This window comes from Hirundo rustica, chromosome 4 (genome assembly GCF_015227805.2).
Source record: "Hirundo rustica isolate bHirRus1 chromosome 4, bHirRus1.pri.v3, whole genome shotgun sequence".
Classification (NCBI taxonomy): Eukaryota; Metazoa; Chordata; class Aves; order Passeriformes; family Hirundinidae; genus Hirundo; species Hirundo rustica.
In genome coordinates, this window is record NC_053453.1 from 46,762,293 (window position 1) to 46,786,609 (window position 24,317).

Below are 24,317 nucleotides of genomic sequence, written 5' to 3' on the forward strand. Positions count from 1 at the left end.
AAAGGAGCCCAGGGCTGCTGCCAGGTGCCAGACCACAGCCAAGCTTCTTGGATGGACCTGTTCACCCACTTGCCTTCAGAGCAATCTGAGTTCCCTGCGCAGTCCTGCAGCAAACAAACAAAAAGGTCTAATATGTCCTTGACTACTTGCTGGAGGCTTGAGGGGAATAAAGCAAGCATGAGGAAAAGGAAAAATTTTACACTTTTTATACAGGATTGTTATGATAGGTAGTCCTCATTCTGAAAAGACTGACGAAAAAATACAGAGGGTAGAGAACCACAAAAAAAAAAAAAAAACCAAGGGCAAAGCGCTTTTCATGGAGAGATGGAGGGTTCCATCTGTTTAGCTCGTCAACAAGAAAAGTGAGAAGTGACTTGTTTACAGTGTATGAGTGCTTTCCTAGGCAGAAATACTGGGCAGTCATCACTTCTCACAGCTTGCAGAGAAAGACAACAGCAGGATCCAGTGGCTGAAAGCTGGAGCCAGCCAAATTCAATTAGAAATTCGGCCCAGCTTTGTAAAGATGCTTAGTAAACACATGAAGAAGGAGAAACTGTTCCACAGAGCAAGACAGGGTGCTTTGTGAGAGATAGGCTTGAGCCAAATGAGACATTTCACTCAGCTTTAAATAAAATAAATGCAAGTTAATGATTTCTAAGAGGACAGTTTAAATTGTCAAACAAAAACTTTTAAAACCCCAAATCAAGCTCTTAGGTCTACTTTGCTCAATTCATGGACATCTGTCAGACTAGAAGAAAAAGGGAAGACATTTCCAGTCTTCTTTCCTAACAAAAGAGTCACAGACAGCTGAGAAGGAAATGGCCAAGAATGATGTGCTAGGGCGACAAAATGGAAGTCTTACATCTCTTGCTCCTTCACACTGGTAAGTAATCATGGAACCTTCCTGTTAGGATGTCTGGGGGAAGAAAATGAAAGACCATCCATAATTATATTGGCCACTGTATTGATGCATTTGCATTAAGCACTCAGCTCCATTGGTGATGAGCATAGCACCATTGACACCCAGAAGGGGCAGCCTTGCAGGATTAGACGGAAGGGGAGAGGCAGAATGCTACTGGTGTGAGAAGGGACAGCAGATCCTGATGCAGGAAGTCAGAGGTGGCACAAAACCACTTGGCTGTGGCTGAGGGGAGGTGGACAGGAGGCAGCATGCAGAGCTGCAGTGGCAGCCCCTGGAATAAGGCAACACCAGGTGGAAGGAGGCCGATAGCATGCAGGAAATTGAAGGGAAGCAGGAAAGATGTGCAGATGCACCTCTGAGTAATAACACAAGCTCATTGACGGTTCAAGAGAAGCAAAACGACTACCTGCAGAGAGCTTCCCCGTGCTTTGCTCTCAGCTACAAAACCTGTTTACACTACTGGCCTCCCACTGCCTGCTACAGTCATCGCTGTAAAAGCAATATGTCCTGCCGTGAAGAAACCAAGCTGCATGGAAAAGTTTGCTCCTGGATCTCACCAGTTATTGCTACAGTGCTCTCAACACCATGGGGCTTCCCAGTGAAAATTGAACAATCCAGCACACCGGGGGAAAAGCTTTTCAGTGCACTTAGAAGCTTCACTAAAATGCAGAGACAAAACATTTATGCAACCCATGGATTTGGGCTTTCTTGACTTACTGTGACATGGCTTTTGGGGATTAAAATAAGAGAAGGGAATTTCAGGCCATCTTGGAGGTGAGAATGGGTCCCCTGTAGACTTAAGATATATAAAAGCTAAATAACTACGAAAAGATGATTACAGGCTTAAGCAAACTATGTGATAAGCACAAGTATTCCTGTATAATGTGCCTATATAAATGAACCTGTGTTTATTAACCCTATTTAGGAGATTACTCTCTTTCTTAGAAGAGTTTATATTAATTGATAATTCTTATTTAAATGTTATTATAACCGAGGCAGAGGGGATGCACAGAAAGGGGAGGACAGAAAGGAGGACAAGACAGTCCTACAAATTCACTCACGGCTCCTTGTTAACGCTGAAATTACCTACTTGCCTGCTGACGTCTTCTTCTCGGAAAGCTTTGTATGAATTATAACACACAAGTGATAGTCTACAGCAGTTTTTGAACACTTGATTTTAGGCAGCTTACCGTGGGTGATAGAAGTGGTTTGTTTCCTTAATATCTATCTGTAGTAAGATGCTGTTTTGTTAATTGCAGAGCATGAAGGTAATTATACTGTAGAATCACGGGTTGTGACATGTGGGTGTTCATTTTGCCCAGAGAGGAATTGGACAAATGGATGGTCAATCATGGCTTGCATTTCCCTGTTGCTGAGTACCAACAATTACAGTCCTGATTAATAGGAGCCACAAGTACAGATAAGAACCCACTTGGCCTTTAAAAAAACCAAAATTTACTAAATGTAGTTAGACAAGTCCTACAACACAGATTAATCAGTGCGCACTGCTTTTCTTTTGCAGGTACATCTCTGCCCTCACAGGCTGGGTTTGGAGCACTCAGTCAGTGCTTTGCCATGATGGACACATCCACTGTTTTTGATGGTTGCTTTTTGAAAAACAGTTTGTGCTTTTCTTCCGCTGCCAGAAGCAAGCCTGCAGCCATAGCACGGGTGAGTAGGTGGCAGGGTTACTGCCAGCCCCCTTGTAGCTCTCAGGTGGCTGTTAGGGAGTTACACAGCAGTTACCTGCTGTCCTTTTTTTTGTAAGCTGCAGCGGTGAGTGGCAAGCAGCAGAGAGGACTGTGCTTTGGAGAAGCTTTCCAGCTCTGGGGAGAAAGGCTGTTATCACCACAGAGTTGATAGATGTTTTAACAATTGTTTGGATCCAAGTGAGTAGCTGGCACCTTGCCAGGAGGACAGATTCATTGAGGATGAAGGGTAAACAGAGCCAGGTATCCACTTTCTCTGTGCTTTGTGGGAGAGCGGTTGCTGTGGATTTGTGTGAGCCACAGCAGGGACAGCAGCGCATGCAGATCCAGCTCCAATGGGTAATACAATTCCCCAATCACTGGGCAAAGCCGGACATTAGATTTGGGATTAATCCCTGTGCCTGTTTTGTTGCTACAGATGTAAACAACCACAGAGAGAGCAGAGCATGAGAGCAGAGCAGACAGCCTCGGCGGTGAGCAGGGGCCAGTGCCGCTGTCTCCTGAGCAGCCCCCTCCCGGGGCAGGCGCACCACTGCCTGCAGCCAGCGCTGGCCCCCAGCCCTGAGCACCTGCATGCACCTGCCTACGACTGACTGCGAGTTCTGCAACCCGCCCTGATGAGTGCAAACTAAAATATCCACGATCAGTTTAATTCTTCATTCAGCTCTGATAACTGGTTACAGCAAGTGATAGTCGGGTGCTGAATTAGTTTTTGCCCTCTCAAGTTCTATACTTTAAAATGTGTCAAAAGACATGTTGCTATTTGCTGCAGTTTGAAGTGATCCTGGAAATATCAGCTCCTGCTGCTGCTTTTCAAATCCTAAACTTCAATGGCTAATTCAAGCTTTAAAAACTCAAACTAACAGATGTGTAAGGAATATTTTTAAGAAAAATTCAATCAGAAATTATTTGAAGTCTATCATTTGAAGTCTATCATTTGAAGTCTATGGGGAAGAATTTCAAGTTGAGAAAACACAAATTAACTTTTGCTGTCAGTATTTACAGCAACAACACTTCAGGACAGAGAGACCCAAACTGAAAAATCTTATTTATAAAAATGAAATCAGATTCCACTGGAGAGGAATGCAAACTAAGTAGCAGGAGTCAAAGGAAAGCCAGGTAGATTTTGGTGGTAGACAGCTACTATGACTTCCAGGTGCTGGGCAGAGCACTTGGTACCACTGCCATCTTGCCACAAAACAGAAGAAAGGTAGTGCAAATCCCTTGTTGGCCTCTGTTTCTATTTCCAGACTAGCTCTTCTGCTTTAGATTCACATTATTAAAGGACTTTCTGGGGCACAGACATCCAGAAATTAAGCTTTGCTATACCCAGAAGGCCAAGAGCACTGCCAAGAGTTGGCATCTGATTTAGACCCGTGGTGATGAGGCTCAGTTTGAGATTCAGAGGTGATGTCCCCTGTCAGAGGCAGAGACATTTCTTTCTCAGCATGGACCAAGCCACTTCTAGGCTGGGTCCCAGAGGGATGTGAAGGTCAGACTGAAGATGGTTAAGGTCAAGTGGAGATATGTCAAATAACAAAAATGTCTTTCTTGTGCCAACAGGTATCTTGCTGCTGTGTTGGAGGCTACTGAGCTGTATCTGAGGCTCATGCATTTATCTTTCTCCTCTGGAAAGTAAAGCAGATCCATGAATTCCCCAACATCCAAGGTAATTTTTTTTTTTTTTTTTTAAACACAGCTACCTCAAATGAAAACGCGTTACGGTTTTCTTGATTTCTTTGACCACTGCTAGACACAAGGAAAGTGCCCCACACATATTGCTGAATTTGGTTTTGCCTCACTGGATTTTTATGGATGGTTACCCTCAAAAAACAAACTATTAATAGGCCTGTGTCTGAATGCTCAACCACATGAGACTTCATCTGTTACATTCAGGCTGTGTTTTGATAGATTGCTATTCCATTAACTAAAAATCCTTTGGGCTATGAAGGATATAAAATAGTTCTACAACCACTTGCCCTAAAACTAATATTCAAATATCACAGGGAAAAATTGAGTAGTCCCTTAGAGGAATGGGAAAGGAATTACATCACAGACAAAGAGAATGAAATAGGTATGAATTCTAGTAGTATAAACCAATATAAAAAGTCTTTTGAGCTGTGATTTGTTTAAGTGATGTTAACAATACTACAGATCATTTAAATAGATTTTGTAACTCTGTTGTTATTACAGAGATTAAATTACACTAAGATAACAATGTAGTTTTGGGGTGATTTACATAAAGAGCAAGGCTCCTAAAATTTCAGTTCTCTGCATATCCTTCTTAATGGGAACAAATTCCAAAACAACTTTGATTTTCGAAGCAATTTGTGAAGCTGATCACTGCTCCTGCTCTAAATTCCCAGGCAGAAATTAGCCAGTAACTTTTATTTTCACTCATGCACACAAACAAAAATTCTTGCTTAATCTCTTCTGCCTTTTTTTGGTTTATAGTGCAGGATAAACCAGTTTAAATTAAGATATTAATGAAGCAAGAAATTTTGATTTGAATATGAGCCTTTAACTTGCATTACACATCTTTGTAATCTGATTTGAAGAAAATTTAGCATTGTATGTTAGAAACTGTGTAATGCAAATTTCCACCTAAATATAATCTTGATGCTAAATGTGGTATTTTTTTTCTACCTATGTACCCATGAACACTTATGTATACAGATCTTACTTGGAGTACACGTCTTTGTGGTCTATTTTTTCTTTTTTTATTTTGATAATATTTAAACCAAAGAAATAATTAATCAGAACCTCTAAGTAAAATGCAGAGAGGAGATTTATAAATCTAAGCCTTAAAGTGCTTTTTCAAAAAACCAAACCCTCTCATAGTTGATTATCACATACATCTATTATGAAAACAATGTGCTTTTTTCTCAAGATCCTGGTTCAATTCTGCCCTTTATGTTTGTTGCCTGTGAACAAAGCTAAGACCACCTGCAAAATTCATCAACATGTGAAGTGATATCGCATGGGTTCAAGATTCATGATTCAAAAACATAAGAAATAGTCAGAAAAACCAAACCTTTGTTTTGGGGAGGTCTCTGGCAGCTCTGATTTCTTCTGCAGATTGAGCACAGTCCTGCTGGCAGCTGGGTATGATGCACACAGCAAAGCACTCCCCTTCCCTGCTCCACGCTGGAGCTAAGTCACCATCAGCTCTGGCATGAGAGCCTTGCTCTGCTTGGCAACCAGAGGGTGGATTTCAAAGCCCAGCAGGTCTCCAGGACAGAATACCCGCTGGGCCCTTCCCCGCTGCCACGGGCTGCTCTGACATCTTCAGCTGAGATAGGCTTCCCCTTGGTGCGATCCAGCACTTACCGTGGGATTTGCATGAGGAACCTGGAGTGCCATTTAAAGGCTGCCACTTTCGCCCACACCTTGAAGTGCCACTTTTGTACACTCCTTGTAAGCACCACGTGAAAGCAAAGCCTTTAGATTTGCAGGTTCTTTAACCTCTAAGTAAAGCAAGGATCTGTTCCCTCTCTCCCTCACAGCTGCCATCTGAATAATAGGCCCCACAGAATTAGTAAATCAAAGGTTTCACTCCGAATGCATTACAGCTGTGGAAAACACATACTTCCATTTTTCAGGGCTGATGACTTCCAGCTTGTTGGCCATTAGGTTTGCTTCCTGCTCTCGGCATCGGAGAGGAACGGTTGGGCTGCTGCTTGCCGCCTGAAGGGTCCACTGTTAACGGAGGGTTCGGTCCTGGGAATTCTACCACCATCCATCATCCTCTTGTGTGCCTGGGAACTCGGAGCTCCTTCGCCTGCCCTGCTGGAGCTGGGCCAGCCCTGCCCAGCCGTCATGGCTTCTTCAGCACTGCTCACTTTGCCAGGACACCCCCCTGCCTGCCAGGACACCCCCCTGCCTGCTGGGGACCCTCGCCGTTCCATTCACCAGCCTGGGAGTTTTCCACTGTTCCAGCTTGGTGCTCTCGGGATCCCAAGAGATCAGACTGCCCCGGGTTTTGTGAAACAAAGCCCCTCAAGGTTCCTGGTTCTGTTTATTATTAATACTGTAATACTGTTTGCCTTGTTATACTTACTAGTAAAGAACTGTTATTCCTTTCCCCATAGCTCTTTAATCTCCTAAATTATAATAACTTGGAGGGAAGGGATTGGAAGTCCCTATTCCTGGAGAGGCCCCAGCCCTCCCTAGCAGATACCTGTCTTTCAAACCATGACACAGCTCTATCCAAAATAACTGCCCCTGTAATTCTCAATCAAGACTGCTTCCCAACACCAACTTGAGCAGGAAACATTCTCAAAACTGAAGCCTGAGGTTAGATGACATAGAAATATGAGTTGGTGTATATCTGAATATTCTCGGTGTGCCCTCAAAGAGCCAGGTGGGCACAGTGTGCAGAAGTCAGTAGTACAGCACAAGCTGGGCAGGAAGTGACAAGGCCTCCTGCCCTCTTCTTTCAGCATCCTTCAATGTTCCAGGATGTCCTTGCCTGTCAAAAATTTCTCCTCTTGCTGTAGCTGGAATGGTTATGAGATGGTCTCCTGAAGCTCACCACTGTTCTCTGCTCCAACGTGTCCTGGGCAGTTTTCAGCTGAGAGGGCAGAGAGGTGCCACCATGGGCAGCAGCGAGGCAGGATGCAGTGCCCCATGGAGGGAAGGGCGCCGTGCCAATGCTGAGGGCATGAGCTGAGCGTGCTGGGAGCACAGCAAAAGCCTGCAGGCAGCTACAGCAAAGGGCTGCCCAGGACCCAGGGGATGTGGAAAGCTACTGGTAAAGACAATTTCAAAATAAAAGTGGGTTTCAGCACTCTACTGCTCCTGGAAGAGGTACCTGTCCTCTTAATGAGCCTGTTCCCATATCAGAAACGTCTTTCTTTTAAAGCTCACATTTAGTGCAAGGGGAATCTTTCTGTCAGTGCTTCGGTTGCACTTGATTGAAGACACTGCTGCAACACTTGGCCAGCTTGGCATTTAAAATGTCACTTAGACCAGAAAGCAACTGAAACAGAATACTGAAGCAGAGGTCATGAGCAAAGGTGAACTTCCGTAACTGAATGAGGTTGCTGATAAGAACACTGAATTGCAGAAGCGCTTGCAGAAAGCCCAGTGGAAGACTGTGAACAGCCATAGAGCTCATCTACCTCCACAGAAAACCACTGATGCTTCTGCATATGCTTTATTTCGTGTATGTGCCTTGTGCAATCTACCTTGGAGAAGCAATGCTATAAGAAATATAACTGAAATTTTGCATTTAAAATCCAGGATTTGTCGTCCCTGCTGGTTAAAGCAGGATGAGCAGGTTTCTGTCCTCTCTAGAAATAGGACTGATGATGTTTTCTAAACCAAGCTACCAAGTCCTAGACTTGATTCAGCCCACCAGGCCAGGAGGACATGCCTATTTTTCTCTCTTTCTGTGTAGCATTACTGCACACAAAATTGTTCAAAACTGTTTGCTACCTCAACGTTTCTGTTCCAGATGACAGCAAAACGATAAACAAGCTGAGATCTCTTCTTTCAGCATGGAACATGTAGGAAGAGTTACTTCCTATCCCCTAAGTACAGAATCTCATTCCTCCTGATGTGTGTTTAGGATGCAGTCCAAAAATCCACAGGATAAAGAAAGAAGAGGAATGAAATTGGTAGAAAACGCATTAAAGAGAAATAGAGGCAAAAAAAAAAAAAATAGAGTTAATTGTTCTACCTGTGTTTGAGCCCACAGAGCTTGTATAGATGAGTGTTAGTGATGAAGTTCTCCATCGGAGCCATAGCAAACTTTGTTCTTAAGGTGAAATAATCTATCAAGATAAAAATGCTAAACAAGTCCTTTTCACTTATGCTGCTCAGTATGGCTCAAATTGCTTTTCACCTGTGCCCAGTGCTTTTCTGACTTAAATTAAATTATCCTTTTTTAATTAGATAGGTTAGGAGATGTTGGTGCTATTTCCTACTAATTTAAAGACTAGAACTAATTTTAAGAAATTAAAGCTAAAAACCCCTTAAACAATTAATTAATCCAGAATTCGATTTAATAAGAAAGGAAGCAATTGAGGGTTCAGTAACTCAGTCAGGTGGGCATGCAAAGGAAAATCAGCCAGCGTAATCAGTGGTGCAACCACCCTGGGGGTTATTGGGGAGCAAAGGTTTTTTCTTCTTGACAGGAAATTGCAAGCATGAAATACATCCAACCCCCTTCTCAGTCATCTTTAACAACCATTTCTGTTAGTCATCACATTGAGTGTAATTGTCAAGGTGCTGGCAGTGGGGTCTGCAGGAGCCTCGTTTGGGAGAGGCCATGGCTGCCCTGTGCTGGATGCAGCCAACACACCACAGGGCACAGCACAGTCCGGCTGCCAAACGGGGACACCTCTGGGAAAGAGGATTTGAGGTGAGGCAAAAAATGTTGCATAGGAAGAAGGGGAAGTGGGCAGCAGCCACCTGAACACCAAGTTGAAAGCAGGAGGAGGGGGAGGAGGGGGAGGAGGTGCTGCAGGTGCCAGAGCTGAGATTCTTAACAGCCCCAGGAGGAATCCATACCAGCAAGCAGGTATTTCCCAACAGGAACCTGAGCCTGTGGAAGACCCATACTGGGTTTATCCAGGACTGCAGCTCATGGAGGGGACCCAGGCTGAAGCAGGGAGCAGGAGCAGCAGAACCCACAACAGCTGTTATGGACTGACTACCATTCCCTGAGGAGGAGGTGGAGGACTCAGGAGTCAAGGTGTGAAGTAGTGGGAAGGGAGGCTGGTGTTTTACAGTTTTTGACTTTGTTTCTCACTATGCAATTTTAATTGGCAATAAATTAAAGTCTCTTTTGCTCTTGATGGCAAGCACTCTTCCCATCTTTCTCAACCCATGAAGTTTCTCTTTCCCAACCAGCTGAGATGCTGAGGTGAATGAGAGGGTGGGTGGGCACATCCCCCATCAGCTTTCCGTAGAGTAGGGCATCAGGTACAGTGAGCCTTGTGGAGAGGGCAAGCTTTGCTAAAACACATAAGCAGACTGGAATAAAAGTCAACCATTAACAAGATACAGAAAAAAGCCACAGCCCCAACCAACTCTCTCTCAAACGAGAACTTGTCAGCTTCAGGTTTTTAAAACTGGATCCTGACACATTTTAATTCTCTACTTCCTAAGAAGATGTGCAATATCAAACTTCCAAAGACCTTTAAAAATCTTGCCACAAGAGAGCAAACAGTCCATCTCAAACCCTTGTGAGAATATCTTGTAATGAACCTGCACAGCAAAAGAGATTTTTGTGACAGAGGGCCCTCTTCTTATGGCTGAGTTCCCTTATGGATGAGATGTCATTTGATTAATATAGCCTTTCAAGTTTTATGTTATGCTTCTTCCCATTCTGGAACACAGCAATGCTTTTTGCACACTCACACATATACTTATGAACCCTTTATGAATGAAAACTATAATCCTAACTGGTCGAACTATACTAACTTGTCTTACAAAAATCTAAAGAGATAGCTTCCCAAAATAGTACGTGAAGGGTGCATTATCTGTCATGCAGAGACAGTAAAAGGATAATGTTAAAGATGAGAAATCTGTATTTCAAAAGCATATTTGTATTCTGCTGAATGGCACAAATACAGGGAGTAACTATCACGGGAATGGTTATCATGCTAAAAACAGTTTGAGAGTCGTTTATGTGAAGATAGGACACCGATAATATGAGAAAAAGCACAACATCTTGATGAGATTAAGACTTGTCATGTATTCTGTCCTATTCCCAAAATTTTCTCACTTGTTTTCCTGTCCCCAATTCAATAAACTAAACTACAATTGCTATAGGAGGCTTTTATTCTGAACAAAACCAGTGAAAATACAATTAACACTGAAAGCCCAAGCTGAGACAAGTCATGTTGTTGCTGTTTTTAATTGCTGGCTGTTTTAGGTGGGATCCACTCATGTATCTTCTTGCGAGTAGTAGAGTAAGGCACATACTGCTCAGGAGTGCCACTCACATTGAATTTATGGGTCTCCCAGATAAATTTACGAGCAACTGGTGGATGAGTAGTTGGAGGGTCATCCGTCATTGAGTGCAGCCAGCGATGCCTTAAGAGGAAAAAGACATATTGTTATTAAGGAACATCACATGATGTCTACCAAGCCTACTTCCTGACTCCCAAGGGTCCTCCTCTGAAGAGACACTAAGTATTCCTTCTGAGAAGGGAAAAAAATAGTTTTAATCCACTATGACTTTTAGACTACAGGATATTGATTTTAATTAGTTTCACAAGCATAACTGCTAAGTAACAGTTCTGCCTCCAAGCAATTGAAAGCCCACTTAAGGTCAAATTTCCTGTTCCTCAGTATTTGAGGGAGAGTGTGTTGTCACTTGTTTGTACAGCCTTCACCAGGCAGCCAGGTTAAGGCAGGCACTACAAATGACAAAACCAGGAGGTTTGGTTTTGTTGCCTGGCCTTTTTCTTTGCTATGTTATAGAGATTTGTTTTGTTTTTAATTACCAGAGGACTACACTGCACAACAATTTCAATGCCATTTTCAAAGCATACATGAGGCTGCCACTTGGGATACAGATTAATGATGCAAGTACACCTAAAACAAGCACATAAATATTTACTGACTGCAGAACACACTGATTAATATCAATCAGTAAACAGGGTAATTACCAAGTGAATCCAGTGATTAGCCTTTACCTACGAACTAAACGTTAATTTTACTCTGTGCAAGCAACATTAATGATCAAGCAAAGCATTCTCCCTAACAATTTACTGAAACACTGCAGCAGGGACCAACTGAAATGAATTTCATCCCTTTCCTATTTCAGTGCCTGAAACAACTTTCAAATATGAATTACATTTTGATTATCTGTCAGTTTACATGTACTTCATACTGTATGTAGTTACGACAAGTGAGGTTATGGTATTTTTTGCAAGCTTATGTATTTTTTTACTGAGGTAGAATTAAGGAGACTTCTGTTAATCAGCTTTTGCAAAAATCTGACCTAAAAATATGAAGTCCTCTTTTCTAGTTCTATTAGAAAACCTAAAAATTGCATCTTCAGCCCTTAGCAACAAATCCAGTACACTTCATTTATACAGCAAAACAAAACCATGATATAAGTGGTGAGAAATAGACTGACAGGCATATTCTAAATCCAAAGAGCTCTACAGAAGGTTGGTAATCTTTTAAAATTGCTTCTTGATGTACATTAGAAAAAAAAGAAAAAAAAAGAAAAAAGAAAAAAAAAAATCACAACTTTGGCTATAACTTCAGTACAAAAATGTCACTTTAAAAAAAGTGTCAGCCTAAAGTTCTTTTTCTAGAAGTAAAAAACAAACAAAACCCCCAAACTAAAGCCACACATTGTAGGACTAAGGGCTGCCAGGAAACCAGCTTGAATATAAAATCAGACAGAACCATAAGATCTTTTAAAACTAAGAAGAAAAATCTGTATTTAGAGGCAAAGAACAGCTTCCTGTGGGAAAAATGATCCACTTTGGAGTTTCAAAGTTATACACCTGTATAATGCTCTTCCGGTCTCCACTCCCCTTCGCAAATCTGGTCTCATTCAAAGTGTACACTTTGCACCGCTTTTACTTTTAAAAAAAAAAAAAAAAAAAAAAAAAAAAAAAAAAAAAAAAGATAAATGGCTAACAATTTCTGTCTGGAAAAAGGTGGCCCCATAGCACTACTAATTACAATGTGGTCTGATGATACAGGGTCAAGTCTTGCTCAATTTTACCCTGGTGTTTTAAACCAGTCTCTGAAATGCCCTGGCCACACCACAGAAAGCTCACACCTTGGAAGAACTCTCTTGCCCGATTCACACCCGTCAGAAGAATTCTGTGTACTACAGTGCTTTACATCACCTCAGGTGTCCTATGACAGCCTGCATCAAGGTTGGCAGAAACACGGCAAAAAAGCTAACTTGACAGAGGAGGGATCCTGTGCTCACACCCAAGCAGCTCTCCACTGCTGACATAGAAACACAGAATTTGTGGCATGAGAGGGCAAAAGAACAGTCCATTCTGCTAATACTGACTCAAGGACTGCATTTCAAAATGCCGTGCCGTATCACTCCAGAGGAGCCCCAGCTTTTCAAATCTGCTTACTGTAACATTTTATGCTGACTTTGACCAGGGCGGAGTTAATTTGCATTTTAAAAATAAAAATTAAGGCTCTTATTGCAATGTGCAAGTGATGTTAATAAAGTGAATTAAACTCTTACGTGACTGCTGCTTTGGACTGGGGTAATTTTCCTCAGAGTTGGCTGGTATGGGGCTGGTTTTTAGATTTATGCTGAACACAGGGTTGATAATACAGAGATGTTTTTGTTATTGCTGAGCAGGGCTTACACAGAGCCAAGGCCTTTTCTGCTTTTTGTACTGCCACGCTATCAGGGAGAGCAGCGGTGCATGGGACATTGGGAGGAGACAGCCAGGACAAGGGACCCCAACTGGCCAAAGGGATACTCAGTAACACATGGCATCATGTTCAGTATATAAAGTGGGGGGAAGGAGGTAGAAGGCAATGTTTGGACTGATGATATTTAACTTCCCAAGTCACCGTTATGCCTGATGGAGCCCTGCTCTCCTGGAGATGGCTGAATTCCCACCTGCCCATGGGAAGCAGTGAATGAATTCTTGTTTTGCTTTGCCTGTGTGCAGCTTTTGCTTTCCCTATTGAACTGTGCTTATCTCAACCTGCGAGTTTTCCAGCCTTTTCCCTTCCTGTTCTCTCCCCAGTCCCACTGAAGGGGGAGTGACCAAGTGGCTGCCTGGGGTTTAACCAGGACGCGGGCAACTCAGAACGCACACACGTTCATCTAGTGATGCTTCTGGTTACAGTGGATAAGGACCCTTCACAAAAATCGCTCTTTAGGCACCTCTCATCCCGCCTCACCATCCTCATGCTCCCCAAGAGCCACGCGCACCACCGGGACAGACAAAACCCTGTCCGACAGAAATCGTTACAAAGGCCCTGAAAGACAGGCTGGAGCAAGCACAGCACTAGAACTGTATTAATGCTCAGCTAAAATCAACTATATTCCAAGCTTGCGTGATGTCTGGCGCTTCTCTCATTACAAGGGTACTTGTCACACATTCATTCCTTGAAACATCAGAAAAGTTTCTCAATATCATTTAACAGAGCAGCTTCACTTGTCACATTGCTTTGCAGCTTTTTAAGACTAAATCCATGAAGTCTTCTAAAATAGAGCATTTTTGAGTAATTAATACCTTTGGGTTTAAGATTTTCTGGATTTCTATAACACCAACATGAATTCAGGCTCAAATTGAAAAAGATTAGCAAAATCAGTTCTTGAATCACATTTTCTCACTGGAAAGTAAAAATAAAATTGCTCACTGACAAGACATGCCAGCACAGTCACAGGTATTGAAAAACATGAAGAGATTTCAAAGGTTTGTTCAGACAATCATGCCATTATGAATTATACTTAGGAGTTTCAGGGCATAACCTGGTCACAAGAGATTCCCCTTAGACGCACAACACATGACTTGCAAAAGCATTTTGGCTTGCAGCGTCTGTTCTCTCAAACAAAAGCTCCAACTTTCCACTTAAAATCTTGAAAACTTTATTTTGGGAAGACTTTCCCCTCGACGCCTGCCTCAAAGAATTGTTTGAAGCTCTGATTATCTCAGACTCTACCACCAGATGCTCAAGAAAAGCTTTTCATGCACTAGATTGAACAGCATGAATAAAGAGATATGACATCCTGCAGATGGCCAGATTTCTATACAAACTCTGCCTATAAATCCATGGTGGGAAAAAAAAGGATTCAAAAGCAATTAATGATTGAAAACCTACAAAGAAGCAGTCAACTTGCACAGAGCACAGAAAAATCAGGTGGGTGCAAGCAGCTCTGAAGAGGCTGAAGCAGCTTCCTGAATCAGTGAGTAGTCACTAGGAAGCAGACTGAGGCCAGTAAAGCCTTTTTCTTGAGTAGATGGATAAAAGACACCTCAAAGTACCTTCAAAAGCTCTCAAGAATATGTAGAACTTTTTCCAAAGTTTTAACAAATATTTAAAAGCAAGTAGATTATAAACAGAAGCTACAAGGGACTGGAGCCAATTATATGATGCACAAGCTGTCAAACAAGAGCTGATGCTACACAAACTCAGCAGTCTCTACCATATGTGCATCTGCAAGGTTCAGGCACAGCCTGCGTCAGCTCACCATGTTTGCCAACTTGTCAACATCCACTTTTTGCCACAAGTTAAGCATGCTGCAGTGAGATGAGAAATGAAGATGTGGGTTCAGGTCATAGGGCAGAGAAGGAAAAAAGGACAACAAAATGTGTTTATTTGTTTACACATGGGAGATAACTCTAATTTCTCATGCAATCTACTACACCATAGCAATGAGATGGAAAACACCAAATTAGCATTTAATCGAGTTATAAAACCCCACAAATTTCTTGTGAAGCTACTAGAAGGATGGAAATTTTCCCAATCCCCTTCTTTTTCTGTTCAATCTTTCTGTTTTATTTTTCTTGAACACAAACTTGAAAAGCAGCATTTTTAAAGGAGAATTGCACATTTCCTTACATTTTCTAGTGTGTTGGCTCCCTGTCAGATCAACTAAAGAGGATGCAGACTATTAAAATGAAGGTAAATTTGCAATACTTCACTCTAAGAAGTAAACACTCTTGGAGCTCCTTCCAAAGATGTCAGATTTGCACCATAAGGAAATAAACCTCAAAATACAGGACAGACACCACAAATACACAGGACAGTGCTGGCAAAAAAAAGTGTCCCTACAAAAGGAAAAACTATCCTCAAATTACAGCTCTACTTTCCCCACAGGATGACACTGAAAGAGCAATTTATTTTTTACTAGTCTGTACACTTACACAGTTGTGAATTTGCTTGTTCAAAGGATTTGGCCAAGATGCAAACCAAAGTACATTACACCAGAAATACACTAACCAAATAGGTTAAACACACAGGCCAAGGATTAGTGATGCTGCAATGGAAACATCCATGAAAGCACTAAACAGAGTCCCCACAGGCATTGCTATAAATGGATTTAACTCCTATTGTCTGTATGTTCACAGAGCACACCCCATCAGCATGTTCAAAAATGGAAGCACAGAGTTCCTGCAACCAACACTGACTAGGAAGAAACAAACCAAGTATTTGGCTTCTCTCACTGTCTAAAAGTGAAAAAGATGGATCTGTGTAGGGAAAGAAACTGTGCCAAATATCTTGTAAAGCATTACAAGAAGATTAATATTTATCATTCCCAAGACAAGTATTAAACAACTCTTAAAAAAAATCTAATTAACTTGTCTCCAACAAAGTAGATACCAACATTTGGATCTTGGAGACAAAAAAAAAAAAAAGAAAATCCAGTGTAAAAAAGAAGTCAAACAACACCTAAATCAGAATAAACCACAAGCCTACATATTCTAGTGTGGAAGCATTTTTAAAAAGCAGCAGTCTCGATTCCCTGGAGAGTAGACATATGTCAAAACAACATTCTGGTTTCCTTCAGACTGTACAATTTCAGTACATCCGTTGTCAAAAGACATTACATCAATTATTCCAGAATACTGAAAATATTCAGTAGCTCCTAAACTGGTACTACAATATGTTATTACATATAAGGTATTTTTTCTTGCTGCTTTTTCTTTTCCTCTAGTATCTGAGAGAAGGTAAAAAGTAGCATTTTTTTTAGTTGTTCGCAGAACTTTCCAACATACCAAAATGCTTTTTTCCAGTTCATCATATATGAACTTCACTTGATTGTATTTGAACAATCATTCACATTCTACAATCCTGAAGGCACACAACTTACTGCAAGAAGAGGATACAAAAACATACCCACAACATTTCACTGAGCTGAGCTAAATTAACTGAATTCCAGAGGAAAAAAATCAGTGTTCAGAAGAAGCATTCAGACCACACCCACCTCTAACAGTGGTACTTTATACTTCCCTGTTGACCCAAGCATGACAAACTTGTATCATGCTATTATATTATGGATTAATTACTCTCTTTGTTAATATAAGTAATGTCACACAATTTATTTCCAACAAATTTCTGGGTGCAAAATAACCACTCATTACCTGTTGCACAATTCCAGTGTTACACCGACAGCAGCTTGTACAAAATATTGTCAGTCTCAATTTAGAAGTCTATGCCATGTTAAAAATTTAAGGCAGTATAGCATCAGATTAAGAATTTTAAAGAGCCTTAAAAGACAGCATTTATTCCCAGTCAAAATATTTCTATTTTTAAAGACATCTCCAAGCTGTATGGAAATACACATCAATGATTTAGATGTGTCACAAGACTAGGATTTCTATATAAGAATACACATATTTTATCATGGGACATACAAATTTATCAGCAAGAAATACCATCCCCCACTTTATCCGCCCCCCTCCCCAAAAAAACCCCAAATCCACAAACGTGACTGGTACTACACAACTATGTTTCCTGACAAAAATACTTTAGAACACAAGACTGTTTACCCTTTTGTGCCTAATTACACTCACCAGTCTTGAAAATAAGGAAATCTTTACTGCTTCTTTCAAAGGAATTTTTTTCCACATTGATAGGAAAACAAGTTTTTCTACATCATTCGTTTCTGTGAAGTAAACAAGCTACTTAACCCTTGAAACATCACTTTGATTCTCAGGAAGAAACTCTACACTGAGGTTTGTAAAGAGCCAACAAATATCACACAAACACAAGCAAGGGAAAAAAACAAAATAAAAACTATAACCTGTGTCAAACAAAACCTGTGCTTCAAAATAAAGAAAATCTCTACAACCAGCACAGCCTAATAGTGGATAACAACCAAAACCAAACAACAGTTATGCAGAGAGCAGGGCATGAACATCCTAGTGTTGGAGATGCTAATGTCACTTCCAAAAACAATGTCACTGAGTTCTTACCAAATAAGACAGAAAAAAGCATTAACCACATTAAACATAACGTAAGGCTGGGAGAGCTTGAAACAAAATTCAACACCTAGAGAGTCTACCCACACATTCCTCAAATGTTCCAGTGAGAGCCACAATTTATGAGATTTTATAATCAATCCCAGCATTGGCACAGAACATTTGTCACAGGAGTAATAAAAGACAGTGTTTGCTCAGCCTACCCAAACACTTCTTTCTTGATGTCACCTTTTGCTGCTTTGTGGCTGAAGTGCTATTCCTGTTCCTTAAGAATTGCATAGAGATTGTTTTTACTAGTATACACTGTTACTTTACATGAGTTTTCTGGGATAACAAAAAAAGGGATCAACAGCAGTGGCCAGAGACCTTCTGGAACTCAAGGCTGTACAGGATTATTACTGAAATGCATGAACAGAAAATAAAGCCTCAATAAAAATTATAGTCAAGTAGCAGTCAACATATGGAGCATCCTGGCACATCAATGTTTACCACCATATCAGTGTATATAAATTGAAACAATTATGCTGTGGGTAAAGGAATGTTGTTCCACCACTGCCATATGTTCCTTAGGTTCTTGCTTACGACGTCAGTAACAAATATTTTGCTTCTGGTGGCCCAAGGCTTTGCTAAACCATTAACAGGGAATCGCAAGTAATAAGGAAAATTAAAAGACTGTCTTGACCTGCTCCATCTGGCTGGCAAAATGCTTTTCTCAGTCCAAAAAGCAATGAGTGCCTCTGCCAGGACAGCAAGCAATAAACATGAATGCAGTTCAACATTAGAAGCGATGAGACTGAAATCTTCTGGTCATAGACAAGACAGCTACAACCACAAAACCTTTTTCTTTTTTCTTTTTTTTTTTTTTTTAATATTCTGCTTCATAATATAAGAAAATATAAAGCAATTACAGAATTGGTATCAGTCCACAGCATTAAGCTAAATAGTTTACCATTCAGGGGGCACCATGCTTCCATCAACTTCCCAAAAGGTATTTTTGCCATTCATTTCATCAGTATATACAACCCATCTGTGCCGACCTTAAGTAAGGAAACAAAAATATCATATTAGCTCAAAAAAAAAAAAAAATCTTATAAAGGAGAGAGTTCAGGAAAACCAGGGAAAAACATTTTGAGTATCTACCATAATGGGCACTTATTTTTAAGCCAGCACAGCTTTTATTTTTCCAAGTCTTCTGTATTTACTGTAGTTTTAGATGACTGAATCTAACACTCTCACAAGGTAGATATTGGCTATTGTATAAATAATGAGAAATAGGAACTTATAATATTTTCAGGCCGAGAAACAGGTTTAGGGGTTTTTTCTCTCCATCATGAGGAGTCTTTTCCAAAAGGACATTGCCACTTACAACCTAAGACTAAACTAAATTTCAGCTACACAAAACTACCGATGTTACCCAGCAAGCGCTTTTCCTGATTACACTCCACGTTAACCTACAGTCAGCAGTTAGCTTGGCCTGACCAGTGAGTCAATTGTTTATGTGTCTCTGTGTTGCTCTAGGTGCTGCCTTTTCCAGTACTCTAGAAGCTTGATTTAAAATCCCACTACTTAATGTAATAGTAAGTTTAAGCCAACGTGTGCTCTTTGCCCTGAAGTGATCATGTAAGTGAGTAAAGCTGTGAGGCAGTTTTAAATGTAGTTCTCCATCTTTCCCCACCTGTTAAACTACCAGCCTTTAGGTCAAGGACCAAATTCTCAATCACATTATCATATAGCTTTACCTACACAGAGACCATATTGACTGCCTTACATTTATCCCATATTCATTGTTTCAGATTGACTGTGTTTGCAAATGAATTGAGAGACGCAACAGAGAAACAGAAGCTGTCAAAGCATTTCTGTAAGTCTAAGATTCACACAAGACAAGTGCAGGGAAGTCAGGCAGGCAACAAGTTGTATTTCACTAGCAGAAAGCACACAAGTTATGTGGGAACTGTTGGTTGGGAGGTGTTCACATCAGCACACTTACCAAAGAAGTTTCTTTTGTCTTCATAGTATTTGTTTCCATATTTGTCAATTCCTATCAGATTACCAGTCTTCAAATCATTGACCCTGTGAATTATAAAAACAACAGTTTCAGCTGGTGTCCCCTCAGGATGAAATTGGGACAGAGGTTTCTTAAGGGTTAGTAAAAATCTGTATACATGTATGCAAATATTTTTTTTAAAAAAACTATACTAGCTTATGGATTGCAAAACAATCACCAATTCCTGCAACTAATGTGCACCCCACGGACAGGATGATAAAAGCCATACAAGAAGGCTTTCAGGGGCTTACTTATTTAAAAGCTCATTGTAGTAGAAGATAAAGCAACTCTAAAATGAAACAATTTAACACCCACAAAACCTAAAATACTGTGGGAGTCCCAGAGGCACAAGTTAATACACTTAGAAGTTAATGTTATCATCCTTCTCAACTATTAGTAGCTACTATTTCAGCCTGAATTGCCATTGGAAGCAGCACAAGAGACCTCACATATCTGCGTGGGCAGTAACCACCAAGAAAGGAATAGTAATATTTTAGGCCACTGCAGCTGCTTGCCAAGGAAATACATGTTAAACCCTAAACTGAGCATAATCATTACTTTCTTGCTTTTGTATAATCGTGAAAGATCCAAGCATTCCCCCTGCAACTCTGTGAGACTTACACTGACCCAGATAAGGTATATACAAGTTTCAACTCTTTATAAAGAACATATTTTAAGGTTATTGTAGAATCCATAATTAAACTGAGTCTATGATTTACATTCTAATGATAAAATCTTAAAATGAACCAAAGTGTTTTTCTCCCTCTATATCTGCAATTTTGATTTTCTTTTTACTGACATTCATCCCACACAGAATTAGACAGGGAAAAGTTTCTTCTCAAAGATTTTAGTTGTTTGTAGTATTATGCACACTCTCAACTCAATCCCAAGTGAGACGAGGAATGTGCACAGATAGTTTTTTTGTTGTCTTTTCTCCCAGGGTGCGTGAAAGTGACAATCATTCCAGCAAGTACTCATTTTAAACCTCTGTGGGGGCAGGCAGAGAGACTCTCTGACACATCTCTGTCAAAGCAACATTCAAAGACCTCTGGCTCAAGCCTGAGTTCCCAGCTTCAGAAAAAGAAGAACAATTCCACTGCTGCTCTCCCTTCCTTTTTCCGCTCCCTTTCTTGTAAGTGTTCTTATGCCCTTGTCATGACTTCATGCCCTGAATACCAATATTAGACACTAAGAGTTATTTTTGGCTTCTCAAGAATATTTTCCAACCAATTTCACTGAATTTTTAAGTAAGGAGAATGTTTCCAGCCACAAAGGCTCTTAATAATTTGACTTTATAGCATATAAATCTTCTGCAGCTGCCTCAATGGAAAACATATAGAGAAAAGCAAGGAAATTCAGAGAAAGAGTCTCCTGCCTTGGGTAAATAATTTTTTTCCAGTTACCAGTGATTACTTCTTAAAATCAACTGTTGCAAGAAAGAACACCCTGATAACTCTTCCTTTAAACACCAAGCCTATTCCCTGAGCTGGGACAGACGATTGAATGGCTTGAAAGGTGAGCAGGAAGCAGCAGCTGTTTGTGGTTGGTGTGGTTATGACCATCAGGTGTGATTCCCCATCCAGTACACCCAGCTTCAGTCTTCTGAAGGAAAAAAAGGACAGCACTGCCTCCAGTCTTGCCTGCCCTCTTTTTCTGTGTGGTAGAAAGGTGGCAACACAGCCTGCGGTCTTAGACTCACAGAAGATCTCTGAGGAGACAATCATTGAGCTGAGCTTAGGACGAGGCACTCCGATGACACCTAGTACTCAAACTCTTCCACACTTTCATTTCCCCAGCTCTATTTCTTCTTGAGCAATAGCTACAGCTTGAGAAGGAAAACAAAGTGGAGGAAACAACCTGGGGGAGGGAGGGAGGGGGCATAGGTGTGTGACAGAAAATAATAATTATAATTGCAGTAAAGCACTAGCCAGGGAAACCATGTATTGTCTTACTGCTCAACAGGGACTAAAGCCACTATATGAAAATACTGATGAGGCCTGATCAGCAACTGTGTAAATGTCATGTTTAACTCTGCAAAACAGATCAATTTAAGCCACAAGAATTAACAGGAAAAGGGCCATTATGATCTGCATGCATGGGGAGAAAGCCTTCAAGATGGCTCAGAAAGCTTGGCTTGTTTGTTCCAAGATAAGAAAGCCCTTAATATATAGCGGGGAATTTTACATTTGCAGATCACTCCTATCCCATATTCCTGACTTTCCAATATTGATTAAAAAAAGGCTTTTTAGTATGTGGTCAGGCCTAAAACATTTACTGGATGCATCCTAATATTTTTCCAGTACTAACTATAAAGATAACACAGGTTACTGACACTGCTGTATTTGGATCACATACTATTTAGACTTCCACCCTACATTTCATCCAGGATCTGAATGAAAAAAGAGTACCTTCGTAAACCTGCAGCTCCTATTTGGGAGCAACTTCAAGCATGCTGTAGGACAATTCAAAATACTTGTCACGAGAAAGAGATGACATATGAGCGAGGGAAAAAAACGGGAGAAAGTTTAATGTGGACAAGTGCAACATTCTGTAGCTGGGGAAGAAAGTACTCAGACATGAACGGAAACAAAGTCTTATTCTGCACTTAATGCCACTGGGGCTGGAGGGCGTCCAAAGCTGAGCATAGGTCAGCGGTGACAGTCCATTGCCAAAGAGCAGTTGTGATCTGCAGTTTGAAGAGAACTAGAAGAAACAGAGCCAGTAATGCAGATGAAATAATCCTCTTGCTTTACACCACGGGCTTTCAGCAGATGCACGGCTCTCAGATTTGTACAGTTCAAGAAAGCCACCGCCAAACTGAGGTGACCCAGAGCAAAGAGCACGACGGTGTACACAGAAGCACTGAGCGTAGCTACAGCAGAAACCAGCTGTGGCAACAGGACTACGGACTGGAGCTGGACACCAGAACAACCGGCCCGGGCAACACCGACAGCTCAGCATCCAGAAACGCTCCCAGGTGCCTCGAGAGGAGGAAACAGCCGCGGGCCCTGCCGGGGGACCGCTCTGAGCACGGCACCCCCCGCCCACCGGCAGAGGCTCCTGCCCTCAGGGCGGGCTCCTCCCGAGGTCCGCCCGGCGCCGCGCACCGCCCGCCCCGCGGCGCCCCCTCGCCCCCGCCCCGGCCCCGCCGGCGCCGCTTCGCGCGGGGCAGCGCGTCCGGCCCCGCCCGGCCCCTCAAGGTGACCCCGCGCGGCGGCGGTGGCGGAGCGGGGAGGCCCCGCCGCCCGCGCCGGGGCCGCGTTACCTGAGCAGCTGCAGGATGGCGCCGCGGGCGCCGCCGTGGCTGCCGATGTGCTTCAGCGCCCGCTTCAGCACCTGCACGTACTCCGCCATCCTGGGGCGGGCCGCCGCTTCCCGCCCGCCGCCCTTGGTGACAGCGAGCGCCCGGAAGCGGAAGCAGCGGCGCGATCCTCCTTCGGGCCTTGCTTGCGGCCGCTGAAGGGTGTCTTCTGGTGGCGGCGCTGCCCTTTGGCTCCCGGTCTGCACAGCCTAGATTCGTAGAACAGTTGCCTACTGCTTACACGTAAAGGTCAGCACGACACAAAGAACTGCGGGATAGGGAGAAAAGCCTCTTTATAATAGAAGCGTCTACTGACAATTCCTTTATGTCACACGGGTCACAAGATCTGTTGTGAGAAAGTTACCAAGTCTTGGCAGGAAGGAGTCCAGGACTGCCCGGATCAAGAATCCGGGGGCAGTGCAGGTAACTGCCGGTGATGGTCAGAGAGTTTGAGCTTAACAGTCCTGTCTCTCCTGGCTTTTTCCCAACCCTGGCAGGCCAGGGAATTGTCTATCTGTTGTCTCACCCACCTCTCCATCGTGTCCCAGTGCCTTCACCTGGTTCTGCACCCGCAGGAAAGGCTTCTGACTGCCCTGCTGTGGATGTTGGCAGGGTTTTACTACAGCTGCTACAAGGCTGAGCAGGCAAGGTACAGAAAGTATTTCTATGACCTTCACAAGACTACCGCTAACAGACCAGGCAAAAATAGATCCATTGTACTTTGTCAGAGCAGGTAGGTCTTGGAAAAGCACCTGGTAAACACATTATCAGTGCTGTAACTACTGCTAGCTGAAGAGCAGAGATCAGCTGTAAAACATAAGGCCAAGCTACTGGACACTGTCACTATTGGAACTGGAGTTTTGGGAAGGGACAAAACAGGAGTTGGAGTGAAAAATTAAGTAGGTAGTGCTAAAATTGAAAGGAAAATGAGACTGGGAAGAAACCTGTGTCAGTCAAGTTCATAGTGTGGAAATATATGATTTCTATGCGAAGTCTAGTGGTCTGAATTTCTGCTCAAAATTTTTTAGTTTTAACACAAGTGGTTTTGTTTTTAAACACAAAACACAGGCCCTGCTGAATCTGTGTTCTGTACTTGAACGACAGCATCTCTTTTGCAACAAGTCTTAGGCTTACATATACTCGTGGCAAGTTATTTGCATTTTCATGGCCCATTGTCTTAGAAAATTTATTAAGTATATTAAAATTGGGTCAGATAAGTGCACATTAGCAGGCATAAAAACAGGGAGAAACATTTACAGTCAGAATTCACTCATTGTCTTTAACTTAATCCACATAAACCATTATTTTGATATAAAGTACTGATGATGGAGTGTAAAATATGAAAGAAGTGTAGTTTAAATTATGAAGCCAACTTTGGAAACATTGTATAGGTTCAATGCTTATGCCAGTTGCTAAGCCTATTCCTGATTAATGTAACTGGGATAATTTTCAC

At 41.9% G+C, this 24,317-nt stretch overlaps 1 protein-coding gene across 1 annotated transcript; it reads right to left on the bottom strand.

Moving 5' to 3' along the window:
• Nucleotides 1–10,404: 10,404 nt before the first annotated feature.
• NDUFA12 (NADH:ubiquinone oxidoreductase subunit A12) lies at nucleotides 10,405–22,988 on the bottom strand. Its single transcript, XM_040063052.2, has 4 exons — nucleotides 22,829–22,988; nucleotides 19,507–19,589; nucleotides 18,469–18,556; nucleotides 10,405–10,677 (listed from the first exon to the last, which is right to left on the bottom strand). The coding sequence occupies exons 1-4, from the start codon at nucleotides 22,915–22,917 to the stop codon at nucleotides 10,497–10,499; spliced, it is 441 nt and encodes a 146-aa protein (XP_039918986.1). The 5' UTR covers nucleotides 22,918–22,988; the 3' UTR covers nucleotides 10,405–10,496.
• Nucleotides 22,989–24,317: the final 1,329 nt, after the last annotated feature.

What these genes read in the sequence shown, in the direction of transcription:
- NDUFA12 (XM_040063052.2), bottom strand. Translation starts at nt 22,917, where the DNA reads ATGGCGGAGTACGTGCAGGTGCTGAAGCGGGCGCTGAAGCACATCGGC. An exon ending in GCCATCCTGCAGCTGCTCAG is followed by an intron (nt 19,590 to 22,828) that starts GTAACGCGGCCC and finishes TATAATTCACAG; the next exon opens with GGTCAATGATTTGAAGACTG. An exon ending in AGACAAAAGAAACTTCTTTG is followed by an intron (nt 18,557 to 19,506) that starts GTAAGTGTGCTG and finishes TCCTTACTTAAG; the next exon opens with GTCGGCACAGATGGGTTGTA.